The sequence below is a fragment of the Drosophila arizonae genome, chromosome 3 (assembly GCF_054131065.1).
Source record: "Drosophila arizonae isolate 15081-1271.41 chromosome 3, UAZ_ARI_1.0, whole genome shotgun sequence".
NCBI classification, from domain to species: Eukaryota; Metazoa; Arthropoda; class Insecta; order Diptera; family Drosophilidae; genus Drosophila; species Drosophila arizonae.
In genome coordinates, this window is record NC_142923.1 from 8,794,401 (window position 1) to 8,820,627 (window position 26,227).

The following is a 26,227-nucleotide window of genomic DNA, read 5'->3' on the forward strand; positions in this document are numbered from 1 at the left end:
TATACCCTATTTTTTGTATTAACTAGGGCATACTTGATACTTTATCACAATTTAAAATAATAAAATGAAAAATTTGAAAATCTGACTTCGGCTTTTCTGCTGATCTTCAACCAAGTCACCATCGAGTAGTTACAGCGTATCTCAATAGCCAATCATGGGAAAAATTCATACCTGTTTCTGGTTTTTTTGTTGTTGTTTAGCAGCCGTGGCTTGTTGACACAAGGTAATGAGACAGCCCGCAATTTGCTTGCATAAGACAGCAGCACAAACACACACCCAAACACTCGCACACATACAGCTGCACATGCTCTTGTACTTTTTATAGCATACTTTCGAGCGGTGCAGAAATGCCTGGTCAGAAGCCACAGAGCCGCAGACCGCAGCTGCAGTCAGCATCCAAGCATGGCCAACATTGGTGGCCTGGACTACGACGAGAAGCTGCCCGCCATCGGCGGCGTGACCAGCAGCACAGCGTTGGCTATTCGAAACTCGACCATCATAGCGCATCGCTTGTCCATCTACTTGCCGCAGCTGCTGCTGCCCACGCGCGATCCGCAAAAGGTGAAACTTATGCAATTAAGGGAGTCACAAATGCGTCAGCTTATTTCTCTCTGTGTCTCTCTTTATATGCTCTTAGCTCATCATGGAAATCAATTGTTATGTGGCCCAATTTCGTGAGCTACTCATCTTTATAGGTCAATCACGGGACTCCCCGGAGCTGCGCGACAAAATTCGACGCTTGCGCCGCAGCTGCGTGGATGCGTGCAAGCACACGGCACATCTGATCACGCCGCAGCCCAAACACTGTCGGGGCAATGCGAGCGGAAACTTGAATCTGTCGCTGCTCTATCAGCTGACGCAGCAATTCCGCCACGAGCTGCTCAGGAGTCATCGCCTCATACAGCTGGTGCCATATGATATGACGGATTACTATGGTAAATTGGGAGTCTCTACATAGAAGTTCTGCTACTCAATTCCTATTTCAGCACCCGCTCGTACGGCGCCCTCGAATCTGGGCAACGTCATCAGCCAGATCCTGTTGTGCAAGCAAATCAATCCGGACTTCCAGCAGGAGGAGCTGTGCAGCATCAGCAAGGATGCCCAGGAATTGAACGAGCTGCTCGACGAGCTGAAGCCGCATCTGCCCAGTCCAGAGACAGGAAACGAAGCAGACCTGTACGAGCAACTGCCACACAGCTGTGAGTAAATGCATTGTGAACTGAACTGAATACGGCCGCTATAAGCCAGCTTAACTCTCTACACAAACAGCCGCAGCAGCAGCTGATGTGAACCTGGCCTTCCTCAATTCACCGCCCGCCTGGTATAAACAGCAGCGACGCCGCAGCTGCCGCACTCGCAGTCGCAGCCTCTGTCTCTGCTGCTGCCTGAAGTCATCCCAGGTGAATTCGTTTTGAGACAAAATACGAAAAAAACAGGTAAGCGAAAGTTGTGCCTTGTATTTGACTGCCCGATACCCTAGATATATGCAGGAATTACCCATAGCCTATTGATTTCCCGTTACATGTGGCGCCTGTCATCAGACCTCTTCAAAACTAAATCCATATTGTAAATTAGCTTAGCTTAGTCTTAACTTATCTCGCAGGAAATTTCAAATAAAACGAGAAATTCTAATTGATAATGCTCAATGGGCAAACAGCTTAATGAATATACTTTACGAATAAACCATTCACTAGAATGATATAGGAGTAGATTAGGCTTCTTTTTTTAACTTACAAAATTGCAGAGCTTAGTATAAACATGAATATCATTTGGATGCATTTGTAGATGTGGAAAATTGCCGAAAAACGATGTATAATAAATATTAATACTGTAGCCTATTTGTTATATTAACAAAATTAGTAATATTTATATTTATATAACTGCAGTCAGCTTTGTCACAGGTGATTTAAATAAAACAAAACTTTCACATTAGGTTCGAAAAAAATCCCCTCAGACGGGAAGAACTTGTTTAACAGTAAGGCATAATACTTATTATATGTACATATGTATATATGTACTTTTTGACTTTAATTTTTAAAATAAAACTAAAACAATTCAATAATACTATACAAAAAAAGAGTAAAAAAAAATTGCTAACAAGATAATAGAAATATTTTTGTTGTATTATATCCCGAAGCTAACATTATTCTTAATGGCTTAGGTTACGATTAAGTAGGGAATTAAAAATATGAATAATTATTTTTAATTCTTTTTTTTTTTTTATAGAACTAAACTCATTTCGCTTTATACAAACAATTCATAGTTATATTCATTCAAAAACTCTGCCCATCAATTGCCTGTAATTATTACTTTTTCAATGCATTAAGCGATATATAAATATTCACATAAATTTGATTTTATACATATGTATATATTTTGCACACCTTTGGCATTTTCCGCTAAATTAGGTGCCCATACAGCATTTCAGATTTATGTGTGTGTATACTAAAAATGAAACTGTAAAAAGGCTACACCGTCTGGTGTAAACTTTTAGCGTTCACTTTATGAGTGTGTGTGTGAGTGTGCTAAATTTACAGTTGACAAACCTGTAGGCAGCAGCGACAAGGAAGTGAATGTGGTACAAGGTAGTTAACAAAATATATGTGCATGTGAAATGCCGTTATAGCAACGGCAATGCTATATACAGGGCAGCTCCACAATTTATGAGCAATAAGCAACGTGTGTACTTTAAAAAACCCAAATCTATATATACCATATATTTGAATAATTGCATGTCTAAAACCGTTTAGTTAAGTCATTTCATTTAACCTTCAAAGGCAGGTCGCACCATAGAAACACTATCAGATGTGCTGATAAGGTCGAGCGTTTGTTAATCTCTGCTTTCCATAGCAGTACGTGTGTGCATATAGCTTATATGGAACGCGCCCCCTTCAATAAAAATTTATAACAATTTACATTTGATTTTTGTATTTTTTGAATATATTTTTGAATTTTAAAAATATGCTTTTGTCTTTTACAAAAGATATCTCTACATTAAAAATATATATAATATATATGTGTATATACTTTATGTAACTATAGTAATATATATATATGTATGTATATGTATAGGTTGTATATATAAGGTATAAACTTCTAGGTATATTTATATATATATTATTATATGTCATATGGATTTTCACAGAAAATCTTCAACTTTCTTTTGAGTAATGCTTACTTTCCCAATTGTTTTTCTTTTTTCTTCTCTTCTCTTCTCTTTTTAGCGTATTATTCTTTGTGTTGATTTCTGCATTGATTTCTTTGCTGATTTCTGTGTATCTGTGTGTATTGAGCATTAGACTTACTATGGAAGATTCTTGTTCAATTTTTTTTTGCAATATTTCCAACGATTTTTGTTATAGATTTTTAATTCTTTTTTGATTTGTGCACATAAATTTGGCGATTCGTTAAACCAACAATAAAAACTAAAAATATTAACAATTATTTAAGATCGTTGGACTTTCCATTTGTCTACAGTTATTAAATTCACTATTTGTTTACGAATATTTTGCGTTAAACATTTTCTCTGGCTAATATCACCTTTATCACTGCGCAGCAAGGCGCTTAAACTGGACTTAAGTTCAAGCTAAATGTAGTCTCTTCTTCTTTAAGTTAAGTATAGAGTGTGTGTGTGTGTGCGTGTGTGTACAGTGTAGACAAATAATTAATTAACTGCTTAACGCTAATTCAACACAAGCTACATTAATTCTCGCTAAAACTCAACGCGTGCACAACAATAAAATGTTTCCAGCAGAAGAAGAATTCAATAAAAAAAAGAAAAAACTAAGAGCTAATAAAAAGCTTAGTTAATTTAAGCACTTAATTTAAATATGAAGTGAGAGTGGGAGAGAGAGATTCTCCTCCATGACAACGGCTCTCTCCAATGCAGCAATAAAATAATAAATGTGGTGTGGACTTTATGTTTGTTTGTTTTGTTGGCTCATGTTGTGTGGCATGTGGCATGTGGCCATGATGGCAAATGACTGATGATGCTTGTGCTTGTGCGTGTGCTTGTAGTTTAGGTGGCGCCAACACTTTTTGAAAAGGAACACTGTACTGTATCACGTCCACGGCGAACGCTTCAGAGACGCGTCATTTTGTTGGGCGCCGATGACGATGCGGTCGACAGTTGCTCCAGGCGCGAGCACAACTCCTGGGCGAGACGCAGCTGATTCGCTGCGGCAGCAGCACACGATGTGGCCGTTGTTGGTGCCACATTATTTGCCACGGGCAGCTGTTGCACAGCGGCGGCCATTGCTTCCGGAAAACTCAGACAGACGCCGACCCAACGTGCTTTGCTGCATGCATGCGACTGTAAAAGCAAAGAACCGAGAATTTAGTCATTGAACTCTCAGGCAGTGTTGCCAGATTAGCTATTTAATAGCATTTTTAGCTATTTTTGAACCCTAAATGCTATGAAAATTTTGAAAATGCTATTAGCTATAAATTTAGCTATTTTACAAACGAATATTTTGAATTTGATTTTAGAATTTAAAGCAAAAAAAAAAACATTTTTCGATTAAGTCCCAAATTGTACGTAATGATCTGCGCGATACTACCACCACGACTTTATCGTACTTATAACATCAGTTGTGAATTTACACCATCGCTAGTTCTTCTTGGCGCGCTTCTTGGCATTAATTGTATGTGATGGATAAAAAATATAAGCAGAAATTTCGTGATTCCTGGAAAACAATCACCGAATTTAAGAATTGGATTAAGGAGGATGAGTCGGACAACAGGCGGGCGTATTGTATATACTGCAAATGCAGTGTTTTTGCCAAATTGCACGATATTAAAATGCATGCCGCGACAAAAAAAAAAAAAAAAAACATAAAACTGCGATTGGCGTCTTTGGGCAAAAAATTTAAACATTTTCCATGATTTCATTTAAACATGATTCCAGTTAATCAAAAATATAATTCTGATGATGATTTGGATGTGGACCAAATTGTAACATTATTAAATAACATTTAAAAATAAAATTTAAAGTAAATGCATAATGCATAAAGGTTTCTCAGCAATTTTGTAAGCTATTTTAAAATTTGTTTAGCTATTTTCAGCTATTTTTTAGAGACGATTTTGCTATTTTTATGTCTCAAAACCTGGCAACACTGCTCTCAGGGCTGCAGCCGCACCAAGCAACTCACCATGGCAAAGTCACGCTTCCATTGCACACCACACTGGCCATCGCACAGAGGGCAGGGACGCTCCAGGCTATAGCCGCCACATTCGCTGCAATCGAGCGAGACATGATCATCGGTCCAGGAGACGCCGCATGTAAAGCACGAGCCCAAATGTTGGCGCAGCTCCTCAATGGTCAGCACGCTGTCCATGTTGATCTCCAATGGGCTGCCAACCAAATCAGGCAGCGAGGCAGATAGACCCAAGCTGTGATGACTAGAAAAGATAACAAAGAGAGAGAGAACAGATTAGCTACTGTTGGCATGGAAACAGGAGCGGCTTGACAATAAATGGCCAGTGGATTATTGCTAGCTCTATAAATTTTAACTATATTGAATTTATATATTTGAATAAATAAATATTCTGCTATGCCATAAGTAAGGTTTCATTTCCTTATTTCTGTGCTTCATGATTTCTTAGGCCTCATCTCAACCTCGAAGCGCACCTGCAGTAGCGAAAGGCAGGCAGGCGTACCAGGCCATGACCTTGCTTGGTGGGCGGACATTGGGGAACGGCGTGCGTCGCAGTCGCTGTTGCCGCTGCCGCTGCTGGCGTGATTATGATAATGAGCAGCGTGATGGCGAGATGGCAGCGACGACGGCGACGCTGGCGTTTCGGGACTGTACCAACGTCAGACAACAGCAACAGCAACAACAATGATAGACGGCAGCTTTCGCTCGATCATGTGAGCGCCGCATTGTCGCCAGCGTTTATTGTTAGCCCAAGAGAGCACAAGATAAACAGAGAGAGAGAGAGAGAACGAGAGAGTGAGCGTATGGTAGCGAGAGCTTAAGATAATGTATCAGACATCAGACTATAAGCTAATGCAGCTATGCGACATTTTTTGAATGTTGTTGTACTCTGCACCCACAGGTCGGTCTGATTAGATTGCTAGAATTATGAATGGGCCAGGCGGCATTAACATGGCCATTGGACAGTCACTGTTCAGAGTCACTGTTAACCAGTCACTGCTAAACAACAGTCACAGTCGGAGTCTCAATTCCCACTAACTGGCCCTGGCTTTGTTGATTAAGCTCACCGAAATTTCGCACATTGAAACGATCAAAGCGTGGCGTATGGGCCAAAGGGGGCCGGGGAGAGGGGACAGTACGCGTGCTATTCAGTTGTCATTCCATAAAAACGGAAATGGCGCTTCCAGCTAAATTCAGCTGTGAATCACAAGGCGTATGAGCAATCTGGCCATAGATAGATACATTTCATTTGTATATGTCTGTGTCTATGTACACATATCTGTGTGTCTATCGGTGTATCTGTGGCTAATCTTTATACATATCATTTGACCATATATCTTCATAGCTTTTACTTACGAGAGCGGACTGCAAATGTCGGCAATTTGGGGAGCATGTACGCTGGCACTCGACATTGTTGCTGCTGGCACTGCAATGAAAAACCAGAAATGAGGAAAAACATTAAAAAAAAGACATAATTAAACGCAGATATATATAAAAGTTCACTTCAGTCCGGGGGGAAGTGCCCCCCCTTTGATGGCATATGTCAGGGGCAAAACGAGTACGACAAAAATACAGGTAAACAAACGCACGAAGGTAAACGAGCTAGTTGTGCAGCTGCTGTTAGTGTTGTGTAGCTTTTAATGATCAAACTAGTGTGTGTGCGTGTGTGCGTGTGTGTGTCTGTGTGTGGGTATTATAAAACACTTAAATGTCAAAAATGTTTATGTACATATATACATACATATACATTGTACACATACATATATATTTTGCACTGATACCAGCTACAGGCACAACTGTACCCACATCCACTTGCTCTTCACACATTTCCCAGCTTGATGGTCAATTTATATACATTTAATGTCACTCTGCAATATTAATTTTATACTAAAAGGCGATAAAAATCCGGTTGAGCTTAAAGGCCATACACAATAAATTACAGCTTGGCTTGGATATTGTTGATGCGTCATATCAAATTGCTATACTTATTATACACTGTAAACATTCATTTAACTTTGGCTGAGACAATTAAAGTGAAGTCTTAATTTGTGCCAAACTGAAACTTTTACGTTTCCAGCTAAATTGCTGTGACAGACCATATCAACTGATACGTATATATATGTATTGAGATGTATATGTGTATATCTGTATGTGTGCTTGTATAATGCACTGTTGTATTTATAGCTCATTTAATGTCGGCACGAGCATCGTGTCTGTCATTAGAGGACCTTAACGGCGGGATGCGGGGCGAGCGCGGTGCAAATCATGCTGATTTTGGCAGCATTGCAAAATTTTTATTTTTGACACACAGCGACAGCACATGACTTGGCTGGTTGTCTGGCTGATCATAAAAAAAAAAGCAAAAACAAAAACAAACAAAATAAATATTCTCAGTTTATTTTTGTTTATCGTATTTATGTTATTGTTTCTATATTTAGTTGATCATATGAGACCTACAGCGCGCATAAAGTGTAATCAAATTAACGGTACGTGGTAAATGTCGCAGAAAGACTGCAACAAGTTGGCAAATGTAAATGTAAATGTAAACGTTATGTTAATGCTATGTTAAGTGAATGCATTCATACATATACATTTATATATATATATAGATATATGCAAGTGCATATTTAATGAAGTTTTCCGAACAACTGTAAAATGCAAACTCCATTTCTCGTTTTGCACACGAACACTAGATATCTATATAGATATATATCTATATGTATATATATGTTTGTTTATATATAGACTTGGCATGCAATGCGGCTGCCTGCAACAACTCACAACTAGTTGCATTTAATTAAATTTGATGTGATTTATTTATAGAAGGGCATACACACACACACAAATACATTCATATGTAGCACAGAATGCAAGTCTTGTCTGTATCTATGTGAGCGAGTGTGTGTGTGTGTGTGTCTGAGCTGTTGAGTTTATTTTGGGCACGGAAATACTTACAATTTGTTGCTGTTGTTGTTGTTGTTGTTGTTGTTGCTATTGCTGTTAGCTGCTTTTACAGAATATCTGATTGCTAACGGCGCAAAATATTAATTAGGCGCTATTAATAATCCAAATTGGGGTTTGCCAGCTGTATTGTAAGTTTGGTTGGCCTTGCGTAAGCGACAACAATGAAATTGTTTTTCATACAACAAAATTGCAATTAAAGTTTTTGATATTTTCTTTTATTGTTTAACTTTTCACACGCGCTTCGCAACAGTTAAACACACGAATTTCGCACAAAAATTAGCTTTGCTTTAATATGTGTATATCAATAAAATGTTGTGACAGTAGCTGCAGCTCACTTTTATAGTTGGGCTTTGTATATGAAATATGTTTGTATTCCTCTTTGATTTTTGAACTTGCTGTAGTTGTAGTAGTTCAACAAAAGCCTAAAGACCAAGTGGCATGCTCGACAACACAAATATAACTGAAATGAAGTCGCTGACTGCGATGGCCTTTTATAGCAAACTGAGCGGATGTGTGCGAGCGAGAGAGCGAGCGAACGAGCAGCAAAAGTGAGCACAGTGATATTGCAGGCGAGCGCTGTTGCTGAGTGCGCGTGTGTGAATGCGAGAGAGCGAGTGTACGCGGTTCTGTGTCTGTGTGTGTGTGTGTGTGTGTGTGTGTGTGTGTGTATGTGTGCGTGTGTGGCATGACAAAGCAAAGCTAACGAACTTGTCAGCCTGAAATTTGAAAATGCGCACCATACATCGAGAGAGAGAGAGAGAGCGAGGGCGAGAGAGAGAGAGAGCAAGAGAATATATACAAAGTGCGAAACGCAGAACAGCGTGGCATAGGGTAAATCAAAGTTAATGCCAAAACGAAACAAGACAAAACTAAATAAATAATCAAGACCGACTCAGCAGATGCTGGCCAAATTGATGCTGCAAGTGTGTGTATTTATGTAGTTGGCAACAGGCGAAGATGGCGATAAATAGCCAAAACAAAACAACTGTTCCAGAAAGCGAGAGCCAGAGAGAGAGAGATAGAGATAGAGAGTAGCGAATGAGAGCACGATAAGAAACAGCCGAATGAGAGACCTAGACAGAAAGAGAGGGAGAGAGCATGTGTGCGATCGCTCGTTTAACGGTCAAACCACAAGGCAACAAAAACAACAAATATTAAAAAAACCCACAGACTCACACACACACAAATACACATACGCACACACATTCACGTGCGTTGCCAATACCAATGCTCGTCAATACGTATACGCCGCGTGGAACAAGTCTAATACATTGACTAAATGTAAACTCGAGGGGTTGTTGACGTAGGTAATTTGGACAAGAAAAAATACCGTCCGGAGCAACTAGCGTCAGCACAGACAGAATTTCATTTGAATAACAAATAATATTTGCCATTTGTGACAGGTAGACAAGAGTCCACGGACAGGGAGAGGACAAACGGAACAGATAGACAACCAGCGATAGCCAGATAGCCAAAAAAAAAAAAAAAAAAAAAAAACAATATGCTCAATCGAACAGGTACTTCACAAATAAGCGCGACCCGCGTTTTATGGCTTCACGGGAACCGATTATCCCGTGCAAATGCTTATCTAAAACACAAAAATAAATCAAACAACTACACCCACATAATCTTATCGACGCGTGGCGGCAGCTGTGGCCGTAGCATGAAATATAAAACAACTGTAAACTGCAGAGGTATCAAAGTCGAAATGTAAGTTATGTATATGGAGCAGAGGCGAATGGAAATTGCCACCCGTCACATGTGCTAAAAACCAGCAACAAAATATTCGCAAATTAATAGGAATTGCTTTTTTTACATTTTTTTTTTTTTTTTTTTTTTTACAGTCTACATGAGTCGCGCGTCGAGTCGCAGCTCAAATTTCGCTGGGGTCTACGAAAAAAAAAAACGGAGCAGCCAGCAGATAGAAGATCAACTTAAAAGTGGCCCTCGACAAATATAATGCAATTCAGCAGCAACGCCAACGTCAACGTCCCAACTATAAAACTATAAACAGAACCAAACACACACACACACGCACACACAGGCACACAAATTTGTATTTATATTATAAACAATTGATGTTTATTTAGAAAGGCTAGAAAATGTGTTCATGACGATCATTACCATTAATAATCATCATCAGCATGATCATTCTCTCCCTCTTTTCCATATTCCTAAGGCAACGTGTTTTCTTTTCTTTTCTTTTTGACTGACATTCAACTTTTGCATGCGACGCAGTTTCACATTGTTGGGGGCAGATTTATTCATTTGTTGATATTATTTATAAATATTAAATTTATTTATTATTTTGTTTCAACGGGGTTACGCGAGGGATAGAAAACCATTGTCATCGCAGAAGGTCGCGCTGCAATTACTTGAAAAACACCTCTCCGCGACGCTCAAAAGATTGCGTCAGTCAACAAATGTGAACGATATTAATATGAACCAATAACCCATGGACAAAATCCTCAGCAATATACATATGTATATACACACATACATAGTTATTATTCATATACATATAACAAATAATATTTAAACAACATATTGCAAACCTTTTAAAAAGTTATTAAGTGTTCAGCTACGTTCGTTATTTGTTGGCACATATTTGAGTTACCTGTTTGAGATACAGAAATATTTACATACATACATATACAATGCAGATGAGTATATACAAATGCAGATATATATGACTACAATACAATGCAGATGCACGTATGTATATGGTTGTATATGCCCAGGTAGCTCAAGCAGTAGCTGTAGAGGTTATAGCCCTGAGAGCACTGTATGTAATTGCTTAAGGGAATTTTGGGAGATTTATATGATAATGTAAGAAAAAATAAATAAAATATATAAATACGTATTATACATGTATTTCAAAATTCAAAATTTAAATAAGCTATACAGTGAAGCTCTTTCTACTGCCCTAAGTAGGTTTCTTTGAAATAATGTTTATTTCCAAAAATAAAAGATTACATATTCATTTGGAATTTCCTATATTTGTTATATATAGAATAATTATCGAACTGATATTTCCGAATTCATATAATTATCATAAATTGCTAGAAAGTTCTCTAATTAGTTTTATCTTTAAATTGTATAGCAATTCAGCTGTCATTAGTCGCTCGTGCAATTAGTGAAATGACTGAATATCATTTTGGACATATGTATGTATGATAGATAGAAATGATATATACCGCAGAGCAACTTTGTAAACAAATCGACTTTAAAACCTACAACTTATTCGCATAAATATTTCAACCTTATTCCACTTTCATATGCATCTACTCTTTAAATATTTATAAAGGTTGCGGTTTCCTCAAGAACATTTCATATATGTATATATATATATATGCATTCATCAAATCTTATCTCTAGAAGTTTTTCATCGCATATTTCACTTTCATAACTACAAAGTACTTGTTGTAAAACATATACATATACTTATAACATATACATATATGATCTAGCTCAACTTCTCTAGAATATTTCGTCTCTATTGCACTTCCATCACATTTCTTCGCCAAAGTATTTAACCCATTCTCCCTTTCTCACTTGCATTACTGCACATGCATACGCTTCAAGCAGCCCTCGTCAAAATTTGTAGATGTGAGCACACGCTAAACGGTAACAGATACTATCTGATGTTACGATATACGCGTAGACGAACAAGTGCTGCTTGAAGACATGCGCTTCCTCTTTAGCTCTGCAGTCAGTTGAGGCAACTCGATTTTTTTTCTTTTTTTTTGTTTCTTTGAGACGCAGCTATGCAAACAAAGCTGCTCCTTGCAAGTGGCTGTCAATAGTTATGCGATTTGTGTAAATAAATAAATACATATGCATTGAATGGATGGATCTGTATGGTGTATGGTATGGGGTGGTGTGACATGGTATGGTTAAAAGCTGCGATCAGATGTGCCCGCAAAACAAAAACAAAAATGTTGACGTCAATGCGCAAAAACAGAACAGAAGAAGCAGAAACAGGAAAAGCAAAGACAATAACAGTACACCCCCAAAAAGAAATGAAAGCAATGCATATAGAAGGCACAGATACAGATACAGATACATTTACAGATACAGATGCAGTTTGTTTTGATCACTGATGAATGAATGATTCACAAATTACGAGGAACTCTAAAATACGCATATATTTTAGTTATTAATACTCAACTGAGAAATTCCAAATTAATGGGGCTCCAATCAAATGCTAATGAGTTCAACGCAAATCTAAACGAGTTTTATTTTATATTCTCCATGGTAAGTGTCTAAGTGTGTGTGTGTGTGTATTAACATATTTTGCGGCTTCCCTCATTGTTGGACGTGAGCAAACAAAAGTTCCAGCAATTATTTACTTAATTAATGGAGGAAAAAATATAACTAAGTGTAGTTAGTTTAAGTGTATTACGACTCAATATATATGCACAAATCTAGACGATTTCAAATTGAACGAAGTAGAAAACCGAAAAAGGTGTATAAAGGGGGAAATAAAAAATTAGCTATTAATTCACGAGCTGATAGAAGCATGGGAAATTCACTGCGAGCGCTGCTGTTGACAATGCCAATTAGAAGTGTGCGAATTATATATGACCGATCGAGCGGGAGGGCGTATTTGAAGTGAAAATTCCACAACCTTGAACTATGATCAGCCGCTGTACTCAGAATTTTTGCATTAGCTGTTCTGTAGAAATTTGCATGCTCTCATGGATAAAATGATCTACATAAAATAAGTAATTGTGTAAGAATGGGAAAAATGGATTAGGCAATTAAAGTCAGATTCAACTAGAAGAACTAGTTTTAAAATATAGGGGAAATAACGTTTCGGCGCATCAACATAACGTTAACATGGAAGAGACGAGTTAATAGCTGTTGGACTGTTACAGTACAGCTACTACATACTTAGCAGTACAGTTCGTTAACAGTATGTTAGCCGACCTAAGAGCGGTTCGTCTGCTTATGTAAAAATATAGGTTTACTGTAAACACGTTTAGGGCAACTGCCAACAACCATGAAAGCCACGTCAGCCTCAACAACAGCTAGGTGTAAAATGAGTTGAAATGTTAAAGCTGTAATAACTTGTAAATTTAAGCCATGTTTGCGTAATATCTTGATGCTGGTAAAGAAACAACAACGCATACTTAGAGTAAAATCAAAAAAGCCAATACAACTGTAAAACCAATCAATATAATTATATTTACAATTGCAACCCTATTTCGAAAACACTGGCTATTAAAATTGCAATGTTATTAGATATTGATAAATTACATAGGCCAAGGCCTTATCGTAATCGATCGTTTATGGCTTGGCGATAAAGTGGGGGCATGTCAGCTGGCATTTAGCGCTAAACACAATACAAACTTCGGTGAGTAAGCTATTTAGTATTCAGGGAAGAGTTATACGAACTCTTTGTACATTGCCGAAATCAATTATGCCTTTATCTCGCCTATACTAAGAAAGAGCAACAAAAACAACTCTAAAACTGAAAACTGATAAGAAAATAACAAATTCTTTGCTCAGATGATAGTTTTTAATTCAATTTTGATGTAAGCCTAATCAGCTATATATTTGAAATTCTGGAAAAGTTTTGCATCATATTTCTAGAAACATCTATTCGGAAGATGCGATCTGAGTAATGCTTTTAAGTAGTCATGTGATACTTAGTTAACATATGATAAACTCAATTCACGGCATTATATATGATACAATAGATCCATTATGTAGTGGGAGCGCACAGTTCACACCAAATCATGTTTATATATAGCAGATGTATTCATTGTTAACCCCACATATACGCAGAAAATTTTATAAATACACTCCTGGGCCATAGCTGGCGTCACAGTATACCTATATATACATATATATGTATATGCTGAACAGATTGCAGTAGTCTTAATATTTGTACTTTGAGTATTGTATTTCATATAGGAATTGCCCCACACGCGAACATTGAACATTGTAAAGTCCACTCATATACATATATTTCCTATTATCTGAACCGCATTTGCATCGGTAAGTGCGCAATCGAATAGTAAAGCAATACCTAGACGAAACTAGAATAGGGCTCCCATTAAGATACACCCCATGGCATATTTTTAGAAGTGCTACGAATTCAATTTGAATAACAATATTATAGATCAGCAATTCAGTTTTAAGGGAATAACTCTTAATTTCCGCATAACATTCACTGGTTATACTTATATCAACTGGATTTCAGAATCTAGAAAATTAAACACACATTCAGTTCTATCTTACTCCAGGGTTGATATATTTAACATCTGACCATCAGATCATCTAATATTTTAAGTCGACAATTTGGTTCTTAGGTAAAAAACTTGATAATTCTACATCATACACTCTGGACTTAAGGCTATAGTCAGGCTAGACTGTGATTGTAAGCCATATTTTCACATTTTAAATCTACTTCAATATTGTTTTTTAATATTTTTCAGTGTACACTGCATATCACGCCGTTATCTCGTGCTATACCTCTTAAACTAATGATGCAGTTTAATATCTTGAAGTCGAAATTGGGTAAACAGTGCAATTAACAGTTTAGTCTGGCTTCACACTTCATTATTTTATGCAAATTGACGACAATTCTTGCTAATTACACGTGACAAGTTTTGCTAAGTCCGGATTGGTTTAACTAAGCAGGGCTTAAGGCTAGCTCGTGCTGGCCTTAGCCACATATTTAAACATACTTATATGTATATAGATGTGTGTGTGTGTATGGCGAATCCCTGACAGCTCAAGTGATCTGACCGACTATTTAGTCGACATTCTTTTATGCTCTTTAACTGACGAACGTCGTCATCAAACATCATCATTATGAGCATCTATCTGCTGCTCTGGCATTCGTGTTAGATTTGCGTCGCACGAATCGTTTGTAGAATGCACACACACGCCCATCACACACACACACACACACACACACGTACATACACATAGAGACTGAGAGATCTACACGCTGAGTTGCGATGAGTTAAGTTTCCAGTTTCAACCGATTGCTACTAAATATGATGCCGTAGTCTTTTCTCTTTATTCGTCGTACGACCGACCTAACTGCTGCCAGACTGTGTGTGCATGTATGAGTGTATGGCTACGTGTGTGTCTGTGTGTGTGTGCTAAAATTGTAAATTGATAAAACAATGAAGAGCTGCAATGAATGAATGAAGCGCAATTTAAATGGAAATCAATACATACAACCAGAGCATAGCATATACAGTGAAAGCTAGCTAAAGCCAACAATCAAGGTGGAAAGCCCGAGCCTAAAGCGCACATAGATATATACATTGTTACTAGAACATTCATTCAATTGTTCGTCAATTGCGCATTCTACTGTACTCTATAGTGATACCTATGTAGTAAAGAATGCGTTGTTGAATGACCCAGCCAGCCCCTTGAAATACGCTCCAGCCCTGAGCTCATGTGAATGCCAAGAGAGGTAGGTAGCCGGCGGGCGAAGCGGGGCCGGGTGGGGCGTGTAGGCTCGGTTCGACGCAACTCGACTCGGCTCTCAAGTGAACCACATTGGCGCACGTTCCATTGACACTCGTCACGGTGGCATTAGGGGGCAGCACCACCAACCACCGACGTTGCTTTACAGTGGCTCAAGTAACGGCTCTCTCTGGTTACTTGACGCGCTGTTGAGGTTATAACCAAACGAATTGGTTAGAGGCCGGCCTTATATGCATATAGCTGGCGCCATCTAGCACTACGGATCATAGCACTTTATGCCATACTATAGCATGACACACACACACACAGACACTGGCGGCAAAAAGGTCAAACTCTATCATCAAATTGCATTTTCTCAGGTTTTTTATTTTTTTATTTTATATATATTTTTATATATACTATATATATATATATATATATATATATATATATATTTTTTTTTTTTTTTTTTGTGGACCTACCCACAGCGCAATTTGAGGAGACGCGTGGACATGACATCTTATCAGCAGCTCAAAAAACAAAAATTAATAAAACAGCTACAACAACCACAATATTGTCAGCCAGACTAAGGCTGAGGCGTTGGGCGCGTCGCATGTCTGATCGACCCCGCCCCCTCATCGGCGTGTCGCATGAGCTGATGTTGTGTTGATGTCGACAACATTTCAAATAAACCAAAAAATAAGCAAAAATACCCATAACAGCAAAAAATAAACTAAACTATGCTAAGCGACTCAGTAGATACCCATTAAATGAAAATATTTCTCACATATGTATGGTATGGGTATATTATAGACTCTACACAGTTATAAACTTAATGTTAACTGCCTAAGTACACCATTCAAGTTGCCTTTACCTTAATCTGCATATAGTCTAAGAAACATATTTCTTATATAGATCAAGTATACCCAATATGATGATGTAATTGCAAATAACACCTATATTCATTATACTTTCTATATTATTCAAGCGAAAGTAATAATACAAGGTACAGCTCAACTATGGAAAAAAATTCAATTAACACATAATTTACTCATATAATTCACAACAAATTCAAGCACTGACGACTTCGACTCGTTAACCTTAACAAATAAGGCAAATAGCAGTAATAAAATTCAATGTGTCATGGAAAAACTGGAAAAGTTCCCATTATGCATAGCTATATAACGGTTACGTGCTAATTCAACTTAAGTATTTAAATAATTTATTATTGAAATGATCGAGCAAAAACTGACAGTGCATAAACATATTTAGCATAAACAACTTATGTGTTTATCAAATGCAAATTAAATTTATTATTTTGTCATGGATCTTCGATAATTTTTAAAGTAAATAAGTTGAAAAGTGAGAAATAATTTCGTAATTAGCATTTAATTTTCACATTTTAAATATTTATTTTGAGTATTTATTAATGAAAATGTCAAACAAATAAACAATAAAGAAATGTAAATTGCAGATTTATCCAGAATTTTCTAATTATAATAAGATATTATAATATAATAATAATTATTATATAAATAAGTATAATAAACCTTTCCATGCATACCAAACACAACTTTATCAAGAATTATTTGTGGTTTGTTCTTTAAATAATTTAATAAAGTATAAATTAAGTTGAATCGATTCAAGCTATGTTTAATATTTTATATATAAGCTGCCCAAAGGTAAGCATATTCCTTCTGTTTCTTATTCTAGGGTATAAATAGTCTGCGCGTGGCATACAATTTGGTTTTTGTCTATAATGAGCATGGGAACCGTAAAAACAGCGGAACGATTTCTCATATGCAAAATCAAGCAAAAGGCAACAGTTCGAAGGTGGGCCGTGGGGGGATGGCTGGCTAAAGCTTTGACAGGCATTGGCACAGTGCGAAATTGAAAACGCTTTTATACATACCCACATACATACATACATACCATATAAACTTTGCAAACAAAATTTGTCATTACGTTTGTCGTTTTAATAAGCAATTGCATAAAAGCGCAACGTTTATGTAAGCAAACTTGCATGGCGGCCCCGGACTGAGGCCCCATGGGAGCAAAACCTTTAGTTCCAAGTGCATTCTGAGCACTTTTTTGCGAATGTTAATCGAGACGGCAATAAACTGAAAGCGCTTCCAGAGCGAGGACTTGCGAGGTGAGGTGGGGCATGTGGGAGCAGGTCAATGTCTGGTGGATCTTTGAGTAAACAACAACCAGTCAGACAGACAGCCAGACAGTTCGATGATATAAGAGTGACTATTAGGGCGTGTGTGTGTGTGTGCCTGTCTGGGCTTGCGCTGTGATTCATTAATGGAAGTGCGAAGATAAGATGCAAATAATTATCATGATCATCATGAAAGATAAGGTTGTCTAATTACAACGATAAGGTAATTACATTGCGAATTACCTGGGAAGCGTAAATCACAGAAGCGAGAGAATTTTTTTTCCAACTAATAGGGAAAAACTTGTACAGTGAAATACCGGGAAGTGTTAGATAATATAATGCAAGGCTTTTGGGTTATAAGGAACTGCTGCCATAAGCTCATCATATCTATAAAGCAAAGCCAGACCAGATCTTTAAGCACACGCATTTTTTTATATATAATATTTACTAGATATTCTCATACTACAATAGAGATATAGCTACTCATGTTGCTTTTCCATTCATATGAAATGCGATCCCAAAGGCAAATAAATCATAAAAGCAGAGAAAAAAAAAAAACAAAATAGCCTCCAGCTGATAAAAAAAAAAAAAAAAAAAAAAAAAAAAAAAAACCTAAATTCAATATAAATATAAATATTTATAGAGTACATTCAACATTTGTCGGCTATTTACTTTTTGACTCAGATTTTACTTTTGATATTGCTCATAGAATTACTTAAGCTACATTTTTTATTGCTGTAAAATTATTTTTAGATATGCGCAGATGACTTCCATAATTGACTTTTCCAATTTTTCTTTAGCAAGCAAGCGTTGCGAAAGAATGAGCTAAGCAAAGGTGAAAAGAGCAGTCGACTCAGAAACGCCCTATAAATAAAAACTTATAAATAAACTATATAATATAATATATATTGAGCTAAAGCTGGCCATATATATTTATAAAGCTATTATAGAAATTTATATGACGTCAAAAAGTCGGCCAGATTCAATTTTAGAGCTATTGATTGTTTTATACATCAATTTTAACTAATGTGTTTGGGAAATAAATTAGCTTAAATTTGCTTAATTTTCCAGCAAAATTTCATTGACGCTTCGAGTTCTTGAAGCTAACCCACCGACACGCAACAATTTCATGGGCTTAGCTTAATTGACGACTTTGTAAATTTCCCAAACGATCCGCACGTGTCGCGCTCTACTATCATAAAGAAAATACTGGACTTTGTAGCGCCACACGCAAACATAATTTGCTAAACAAAATAACAAAGCGAAAATGAGTTAAATGAACACGCATAATTCTGCGGCGCAGGTGATTAATGTTTGCACGATTCCGTAGTCCCCTAGGCAAATAGAAGAGCAAACGCGATGAGAGTTACGAATAACATAAAGTCACATGATAAACGCGTGAATTTCATAAATTTCCAGCGACAACAGAAACGTGTGAATAAGCGAGCCGCACGCTTTGTTTATATGGTTAATCAGATCGCTGATAAACCCCAAAGCCAGAGAGACAACAATTAGCACACGAATTCTTTACCTTACTTTTTTTATATGATGATCGAAGAGGTGCACATACTTAATTGATGGATGACTTGGGGTAGTGCGTGTGGGTAGGTTTTTTACCCATTTCATGTGTAACAAATTCATAAATGCACACAATGGAAAATATTAGTTTAAACTACTTTTTATTTTAATCAGCTTCGATAAGACTCTGATTGATATTTCCTATTACCGCCAGGCAATAAATCAATTTTGCTGAAAACTGATATAAAGTTTTTACTATAATCGCATAACTATAACATATTATCTGAGAGCCACTTTATATACAATTTTCGAGCTCATATTTTATCGATGAATATGTTATGAACAACTGTTTATAGAAAAGTTGAGTTCTAATCAAATTTCAGAGCTTTACTTTTATATGAATAGCGGAACTTTCCTACGATTTGAGTCAGATATATAGTTTCTCGCTTGAATTACATCAAATTGATGATTGATTGAGAATTGTACAAAACATTCGATTATATAGCTACGACTATTTGATGGATATCTAGACAAACATTGATAAAGCTATTACTGCATCTAACACATAATCAATTTGATCTATAAATAGAGAAAGTTCAGTGGGTATAAGAGAAGATCGATTATAAAATATGTTATCGATTATTGTAGTAGACATAAACAATGAGAAATGAACTTTCGACTGGCGAATCGAAAGTTGAAAGAAATGTTTCTAATATAAATTGATAGCCCCGCGTATTTGGCATTATATACTATAGCGTGGCACCCACTTGAGCGATAAAGCTCACTATCGCTAGCAATTGATGTTAATAAAAATGTGCACCAGTTTCCGCTCACCCATATAAAATGGAATCAAAAAGTATGTGAGTAAAATAATTGCAAGTGGGTCGCACAAAGAGCACAGGGACGCGATATGGATAAAGTATAAGTATCAGTATATATAGAGTATAATCTTACTTATGTATTAACCACGCCTACGCACCTGTTATTAAAACAAAGCTGGAAAAACACGCAGCTGATAAGCCAGGCATATTTATATAGTTGTTCACGATTATACACACAACTAGCTGCCACGCTCATCACAATGTTAAAAAATTCCAGCTTTAGGTCTATCAGCAAATTAATCGTAAATATTTGTACCGCTAATTTATTCGCGAATCTCGTCTAGACCTGAGAGTCTATAAATAATATCAGCCAATAACGTGCGCAAATATAAGCTTGCTTTGTAATGCATCTAGTACATCTATTTCTCTATTAATAGCTATTTCTGTTACGTTATACCAGGGTAACCCCAACAGTAAAACAACAACAATAACAGCCAACCGCATATTTTGTGAGTAAGGTAAGGTTTATGGGTTACGCAAAGCAAGCTTTGTCACAGTCTACTCAGAATTGCATTTGTGTTAAGCGACTGTTAGATATGTTTGCATATATTCAACTTAACAGCACTTTAGATATCAGTTGCAGTGGTCATTTACATTGCCTCTACTCTGCATGTTAAACTTTGATCGATCCTTTACAGACTTGCGATAGCCAACATTATTAGAGCTTTTGCATTGCTCGATATTAGCAGTCAATGTTATCCAACATATTAGAAGTTTCTACCAACAGTTGTATATATTATTGAAACTTAATATTATTTTTAGCACGAGTGCCAAAAAAAAAGAAAAAAAAAAACAAAACAAAAGACAAAATGCCTTTTGAACATCCCTGAACCGGTTTATATATAGATTTCTGTTCATTCACCAAAATGTTCAATGAAACTATTCAATTCAAGAAAAATCTCAGAAACGCTTATCAATTCTGCTCTTTTAGGTCAGGCAGCATTATAAATTGTACTGCCAAAATTTCTTATTCTATACGGCTCTCATGAGATGGCATTGATCAAAATGCCAAATGTCGAAATCCTACAAATTTTCCTACTTTTTATATTCAACAAGAATCAAATTGATCTATTGTTAAGAAACATTTTCATGGATTATTGATCTTAATACGCTTTTATAAACAGTGATTTGTTATTTAAAGGCTTTGATAGATAAATTGCATAAATCTAGCTTAAGCAAGATGATTTATTATTAGATGACTTTCCCTCATTATGTCATCTTGTTACTAACGACAAAATTTTAATCAGTTGTTTATAATCATTTGCTATTTACCTATCAAGCTCAGATTCCTTAACGCTGCCACACAGCTATTTGTGGCTGTTGTCAGCCTGTCAACGACGACGTTTGAAGGGCCGGGGCAAAAGTCTGGATCATCCACATCAAATATGATGCCGTCATCCCATTCGCTGACAATATGAGTTAATTTTGATAGTTGCTGCGGCGGCTGCAACTGCTCTTCACAGTCGGCGTTGTTGTTGTCGTTGATGGTGTTGTTGGCGAACGAGTTGTTGTTGTTGGTGCCACTTGTTGCAGAGCCTTGTTTCATCTGTGTGACAAACAAAGAAGACGCAATTAAAACGGAACTATAAAAAGAGCACAAAACAGTCAATATTTAAAGTATTTAACTTGGGCATACCCTGTAAGTAATGATTTTATATATTCAAAATTCATGGCACGTTATTTCTTTTATTTAGGTACACATATCTTATTCGAGCATTCGCTTTACTCTGCCTTCGTATATACCCTGTTTAGTGATACTTTAAATGGGTATAATCAAATGATAAGAATTCACATATGAGCTCAAAATATTTAGCGCTATGCTTTATCAATTTGCTTAATTGCAATATGCCTCGTTAAATAATTCTACAAGTATAGGGTATTATTGAAAAGAAAAATGGTTATACATACATACATATGTACGTGATGCTATGCAAATGCCAAACGACACACGTGGCTGCAACAGCGACACAAATGCAATGACAAAGAAGACGCAATTGTTAAAAGAACGCTTAAAGCGAACAAAGTGTCGAGGGGGGTGTGAGGTATGAAACCAAACTGGAGCGACAGGACAGCTGTTGCTCGCTGTTGGCTGTTGACTCGAGAGGTCAAAAAACATACACAGAAACACATGCATGCACACATACAATCACACACGCACGGTAGTGTGCGTACGTAAATCTTGCAAGTAATGCCGCTTGGCAATGCAACAGAAATGCATATGCAAAATCAATAGATGCATTATTTAGGTGAAGGCTGCATCAGAATGTGCTGCTCTATGCACATATACATATACATATGCATATATATAATATATGTGCCATTAGCTGCAAAGCAAAATGAGCGTAAACGCTATTGTTTTTGCAAATTGTGTTTGCCAGTACGTCTCTCTCTGTATGTGTGTTTAGTGTTTGTCTTTGCATGTGTCTGTGGATTTGTGTGCGTGGGCTCGGGTGCACTTACCCCAAAAACTTACCTTACTTCAAATTACTCGATACGCCAGCTGCCTAGTGCTCAGCAATTAGTTTCCTGAATAGCAAACGGTTTTGTGCGTTCAAAATTATTTATTATTAATACAGATTAGCAGCAATTGCATTAATTGTTAAATTATTTGAAATTAAATGTTATGCTTGAATCTTGCCAGCGGACTACCTATTTAAACATTCACAGCGACTGGGTGACACTGGGCAGACAAAACAAAGGTTGGCATCTCCTCTGATCTGTTGCTCAGACATTTATCGGCCGTCATCGGTGTGCCACCACAAAAAATAAGACTTCCAATAAGAAAACATTAACTCATACACAGTAAAGCAATTTTTGGCAAATATTAACGAAATTCAATATTTGTGAACCTATTTAAAATGCGTTCAAGCCTATTGCCTCAACTGGAAAGAGTGCAATAGACATAGCTGATAGAAAGCCAACGCAATCGAAGATAAATTTTCCAGCCGTGCAATTGTATATGTGGGACCCACGACCATGGACGAGAATATGTGGTAAATAAACACTATGAACAGTTCTAAATAGCATCAAATGTAAAGTGTCAAATAGCTTTTTTGAGAAATTTGTGAAGAGGACTAAGCGATGGCCTTGCTGGCATGCCTATGCAAACGCGTGCGACAGAGTAAGCGAACGTTTGTGAAGAAATCACCAGCACTTGAGTCAGCAGCCAAAGAGATAGTCAGCTTTTTAATGTTATCAGCAACAGCTGTGCCAAATTGGACACGTTGAATTATAAGCGCAAACAAACGCATTACTTCACCTTTGCGAGAGAGAAAGAGAGAGGCAGTGAGAAACAGAGAGCAAGCTGCGTGGGTGGGAAAAAGCTGACTGATCGGTCGAAAGTTCTCTTTCGTAAAAGGCAGAAAGCTTTAGCAATCTAAATATTATTCTCTCTTTGACCCGCATTGAGGATGTCATATACAAGCGAGAGCATTCATCATATTTATCCCCCTCTCTATCTCTTCCAGGATAATTGAGCTGGAGTCAGCGCTGCTGGACGACTGCAATGTGAATGATATCTATAGCATTTGCCAGGGCAAGCCCCTACCGGAAGCTCTCCGTCCGGATGTTTGGCAAGTGTGTCTGGATGTGAGAAATAAGAACGACCAAATGTCGCTTTTCAACGAGATCTACGATTTGCCCTTTCAAAGTCAATTGCGCGAGGATTGTCAGCGATATGTGGACCGCATTGGCAATGATGAGGAGGACAAAGTGTCGGTCGTCTCCGATCTGGAATCGATAATGACTTTCTATTGCAAAAATCGCAACTTGCAATATGAGCCAGAGAATGGTTGGATCGAACTGCTTTTGCCCCTTTGCGCCCTCAAACTGAATCGTTCGGATACCTTCAATTTATTTGAGGCTATACGGGATACGTATATACCCAAAGGCTGCAAGCCCAAAGGCAATGTCTTCCATGTATTTCGCTTGCTGTTGCTCTATCACGATCCGGAACTGTGCACTGTGCTGGACACCAAGAAGATCACACCGGATCTCTACTCCCTGACGTGGTTTCAATCGCTCTTCGCGTCCTGCAGCAGTCTGTCTGTGATCATCGCCATGTGGGATTTGTACTTCCAGAATGCAGATCCATTTATGGTCTTCTTTCTGGCCTTGATCATTCTCATCAATGGACGCGAACAGATTATGGCCATGAAGGGCTCTAGCAAGGAGGAGATCGTCAAGTTTCTCGTCAATATGCCGTGCGCCTTGGAGGTGGACGATGTATCAGATTTTTGCTCCCTCGCGCAATACTATGCACTTAAGACCCCAACGTCCTTCAAGACCGACTACCTGAAGGCTCTATATGGCAAACAGAATGATACGCCGCGCAGTCAGGAGGAATCCAATAAGGTATCCCAGGCATTGTGCCTGCCCGTCTCCGTCTACGAGCTGGTCGAGAATTCGGCCACAGAGTTCCCAGTGCAGGATGCCGTGCGTTTCTTTCTCGTGGACTGCCGTCCAGCCGAACAGTACAATGCGGGCCATTTGTCAACAGCATTTCACCTGGACTGCAACCTGATGCTGCAGGAGCCGGTGGCGTTTGCCACTGCCGTCCAGGGTCTGCTCACCGCCCAGAAGCAGGCCATCGAAGTCAATTCTAATGCGGGCGGCGAACATTTGTGCTTTATGGGCAGCGGTCGTGTGGAGGAGGATCAATATACGCACATGGTGGTGGCTTCATTCCTGCAAAAAAACACACACTACGTGTCATTACTAACAGGCGGCTATGCCTCCATACACGATTACTTTGGGGATCACATGGCCGACTGCCTGGAGGATCACAGTGTCAGCAAGTGTCTCGTGTGCCAGCAGCACAATGTCAAGCAAGTGAGTGTAATCCCTGTCGCTCTTCAACTCCAACTCTAAACACTCCTTTTCCATTTACAGTCCAAGCCAACGACGCTCAAGGCATCGACGCCCTCATCAACAGACCTATTTAGTAAATTCTCCGCAGCCATGAAATCGAAATCAGCCGAGGTTAAAGGCCGTCTGCTGGACATCATTGTTAATCCCAGTTCGAATGGCTCTGGTGCGGGCGCAAGTGGAGCCTCCAACAATGGTGCTGGCCAAACGCAGGCCGTGCAGGAGCGCCATGTTAGCGCCAAGGAGCGCAATGGCAAACGCTATCGCAATGTGGCGCCCGTCTTCAGCATCGATGATGAGAACGAGGATGCGTACGACCCAGCTGAGAAGGATGCGCCCCAACCCGCTGGCGTTAGCAAGGAGATTGTCAATCTCAATCAATATTTCAAGACGGCGGACATTATAAATGCGTTCAAATGCCAAGATGTGCACATCAATGGCTATATGTACGATAGCCATCTGATTATAACGCCCACACATTTGGTGGTGCTGCGCGAACTGGGACGTGGCCAGGCACAGATTATGGTGCGTCGTCCACTCGCCAGCATTGTGAAGATCACCGCCAAGAAGCGACATCGCGATTTGATCACATTCAAATACGGCTTTCCCGATGGCGATGGATTGCTCATCACCGATATGGATCGGTTTCTGATACCAAATGCCGCAGAGGCCACGGCGCTTGTCTCCAAACAAATTGTTCATGTGCTTGACAATGCAAATTAGATAAATCAATAGATCAGGCCTCACACACACGGACACCCGCATATGTTTTCCCTGTAACCCCTACACACACACACACACAGACAGAAATACAATTCGTTTAGACCTTTTCTAGTTATCTATTTATTGGCAATTGTTTCCTTGGATTAGCCGACAAGTTGTAGCCTTAGCTTTTCTATTCGAATGAATCGGACCCTGTTATATAATTTCTTCTACCCTTTTCATTGTTAATTCATAATGCAAATGTAACATACGACACTTTCAAATGCGCAAGATCGTTCACCCTTGACCTTTCAGTGCGATTCTAAAATTCTAAGTGCAACCAAAAAGAATAAGAAAGAAAAACTAAATTAGAAACAAAGAAATCCCGAGAACACTTAACTTGGACGCCTTGAGACTTACAATATATGTAAAGATTATAAAAAATATTTATTGCAATTAAATGAGGTATAAATAAACATGTATTATATTCAAAAACAACAAGAAAAAATTGTATTTCATTTACAAAAATTTTAAACTGGGCTTCG

The 26,227-nt window shown here is 38.0% G+C and overlaps 3 protein-coding genes and 1 long non-coding RNA gene across 12 annotated transcripts; 3 read left to right on the plus strand and 1 right to left on the minus strand.

The window, feature by feature from the left end:
- The first annotated feature begins 350 nt into the window (after nt 1-350).
- Nucleotides 351-6,580, plus strand: LOC108610079 (uncharacterized). 2 transcript variants are annotated; one of them, XM_018001918.2, is made up of 5 exons: nt 351-561; nt 638-935; nt 987-1,199; nt 1,270-1,436; nt 5,054-6,580. In XM_018001918.2, exons 1-4 carry the CDS (start codon nt 403-405, stop codon nt 1,413-1,415), a joined length of 816 nt encoding a protein of 271 aa, XP_017857407.1. In that variant the 5' UTR covers nt 351-402; the 3' UTR covers nt 1,416-1,436; nt 5,054-6,580. The 2 variants fall into 2 exon arrangements, with proteins under 2 accessions (XP_017857407.1, XP_089320100.1); XM_089463974.1 differs by lacking the exon at nt 5,054-6,580 and adding an exon at nt 1,542-3,762.
- On the minus strand, nt 2,918-22,801 carry Pino (protein pinocchio). The gene is made up of 5 exons (XM_018001915.2): nt 22,588-22,801; nt 21,387-21,660; nt 6,513-6,582; nt 5,151-5,400; nt 2,918-4,312 (listed from the first exon to the last, which is right to left on the minus strand). The coding sequence occupies exons 2-5, from the start codon at nt 21,658-21,660 to the stop codon at nt 4,082-4,084; spliced, it is 825 nt and encodes a 274-aa protein (XP_017857404.1). The 5' UTR covers nt 22,588-22,801; the 3' UTR covers nt 2,918-4,081.
- LOC108610083 (uncharacterized) lies at nt 8,118-17,141 on the plus strand. 7 transcript variants are annotated; one of them, XR_016269037.1, is made up of 4 exons: nt 8,118-9,830; nt 9,965-14,126; nt 14,567-15,934; nt 16,043-17,141. It is a non-coding gene; the product is annotated as an uncharacterized LOC108610083 (long non-coding RNA). The 7 variants fall into 7 exon arrangements; XR_016269039.1 differs by having other exon boundaries at nt 9,965-13,479; nt 16,043-17,140; XR_016269036.1 differs by having other exon boundaries at nt 8,118-9,427; nt 9,524-9,830; nt 9,965-15,934; nt 16,043-17,140.
- Nucleotides 21,614-26,158, plus strand: TBC1D23 (TBC1 domain family member 23). Of its 2 annotated transcripts, none has more exons than XM_089463959.1 (3): nt 21,614-21,753; nt 23,582-24,944; nt 25,005-26,158. In XM_089463959.1, exons 2-3 carry the CDS (start codon nt 23,724-23,726, stop codon nt 25,701-25,703), a joined length of 1,920 nt encoding a protein of 639 aa, XP_089320085.1. In that variant the 5' UTR covers nt 21,614-21,753; nt 23,582-23,723; the 3' UTR covers nt 25,704-26,158. The 2 variants fall into 2 exon arrangements, with proteins under 2 accessions (XP_089320085.1, XP_017857390.1); XM_018001901.2 differs by lacking the exon at nt 21,614-21,753 and adding an exon at nt 22,837-23,107.
- The last annotated feature ends 69 nt before the right edge of the window (nt 26,159-26,227 follow it).

What these genes read in the sequence shown, in the direction of transcription:
- LOC108610079 (XM_018001918.2), top strand. Translation starts at nt 403, where the DNA reads ATGGCCAACATTGGTGGCCTGGACTACGACGAGAAGCTGCCCGCCATC. An exon ending in TGATATGACGGATTACTATG is followed by an intron (nt 936 to 986) that starts GTAAATTGGGAG and finishes TTCCTATTTCAG; the next exon opens with CACCCGCTCGTACGGCGCCC. An exon ending in CGAGCAACTGCCACACAGCT is followed by an intron (nt 1,200 to 1,269) that starts GTGAGTAAATGC and finishes CTACACAAACAG; the next exon opens with CCGCAGCAGCAGCTGATGTG.
- Pino (XM_018001915.2), bottom strand. Translation starts at nt 21,660, where the DNA reads ATGAAACAAGGCTCTGCAACAAGTGGCACCAACAACAACAACTCGTTC. An exon ending in AAGGAATCTGAGCTTGATAG is followed by an intron (nt 6,583 to 21,386) that starts GTAAATAGCAAA and finishes TTTTCATTGCAG; the next exon opens with TGCCAGCAGCAACAATGTCG. An exon ending in GACATTTGCAGTCCGCTCTC is followed by an intron (nt 5,401 to 6,512) that starts GTAAGTAAAAGC and finishes TATCTTTTCTAG; the next exon opens with TCATCACAGCTTGGGTCTAT.
- TBC1D23 (XM_018001901.2), top strand. An exon ending in AGCAGCACAATGTCAAGCAA is followed by an intron (nt 24,945 to 25,004) that starts GTGAGTGTAATC and finishes TTCCATTTACAG; the next exon opens with TCCAAGCCAACGACGCTCAA.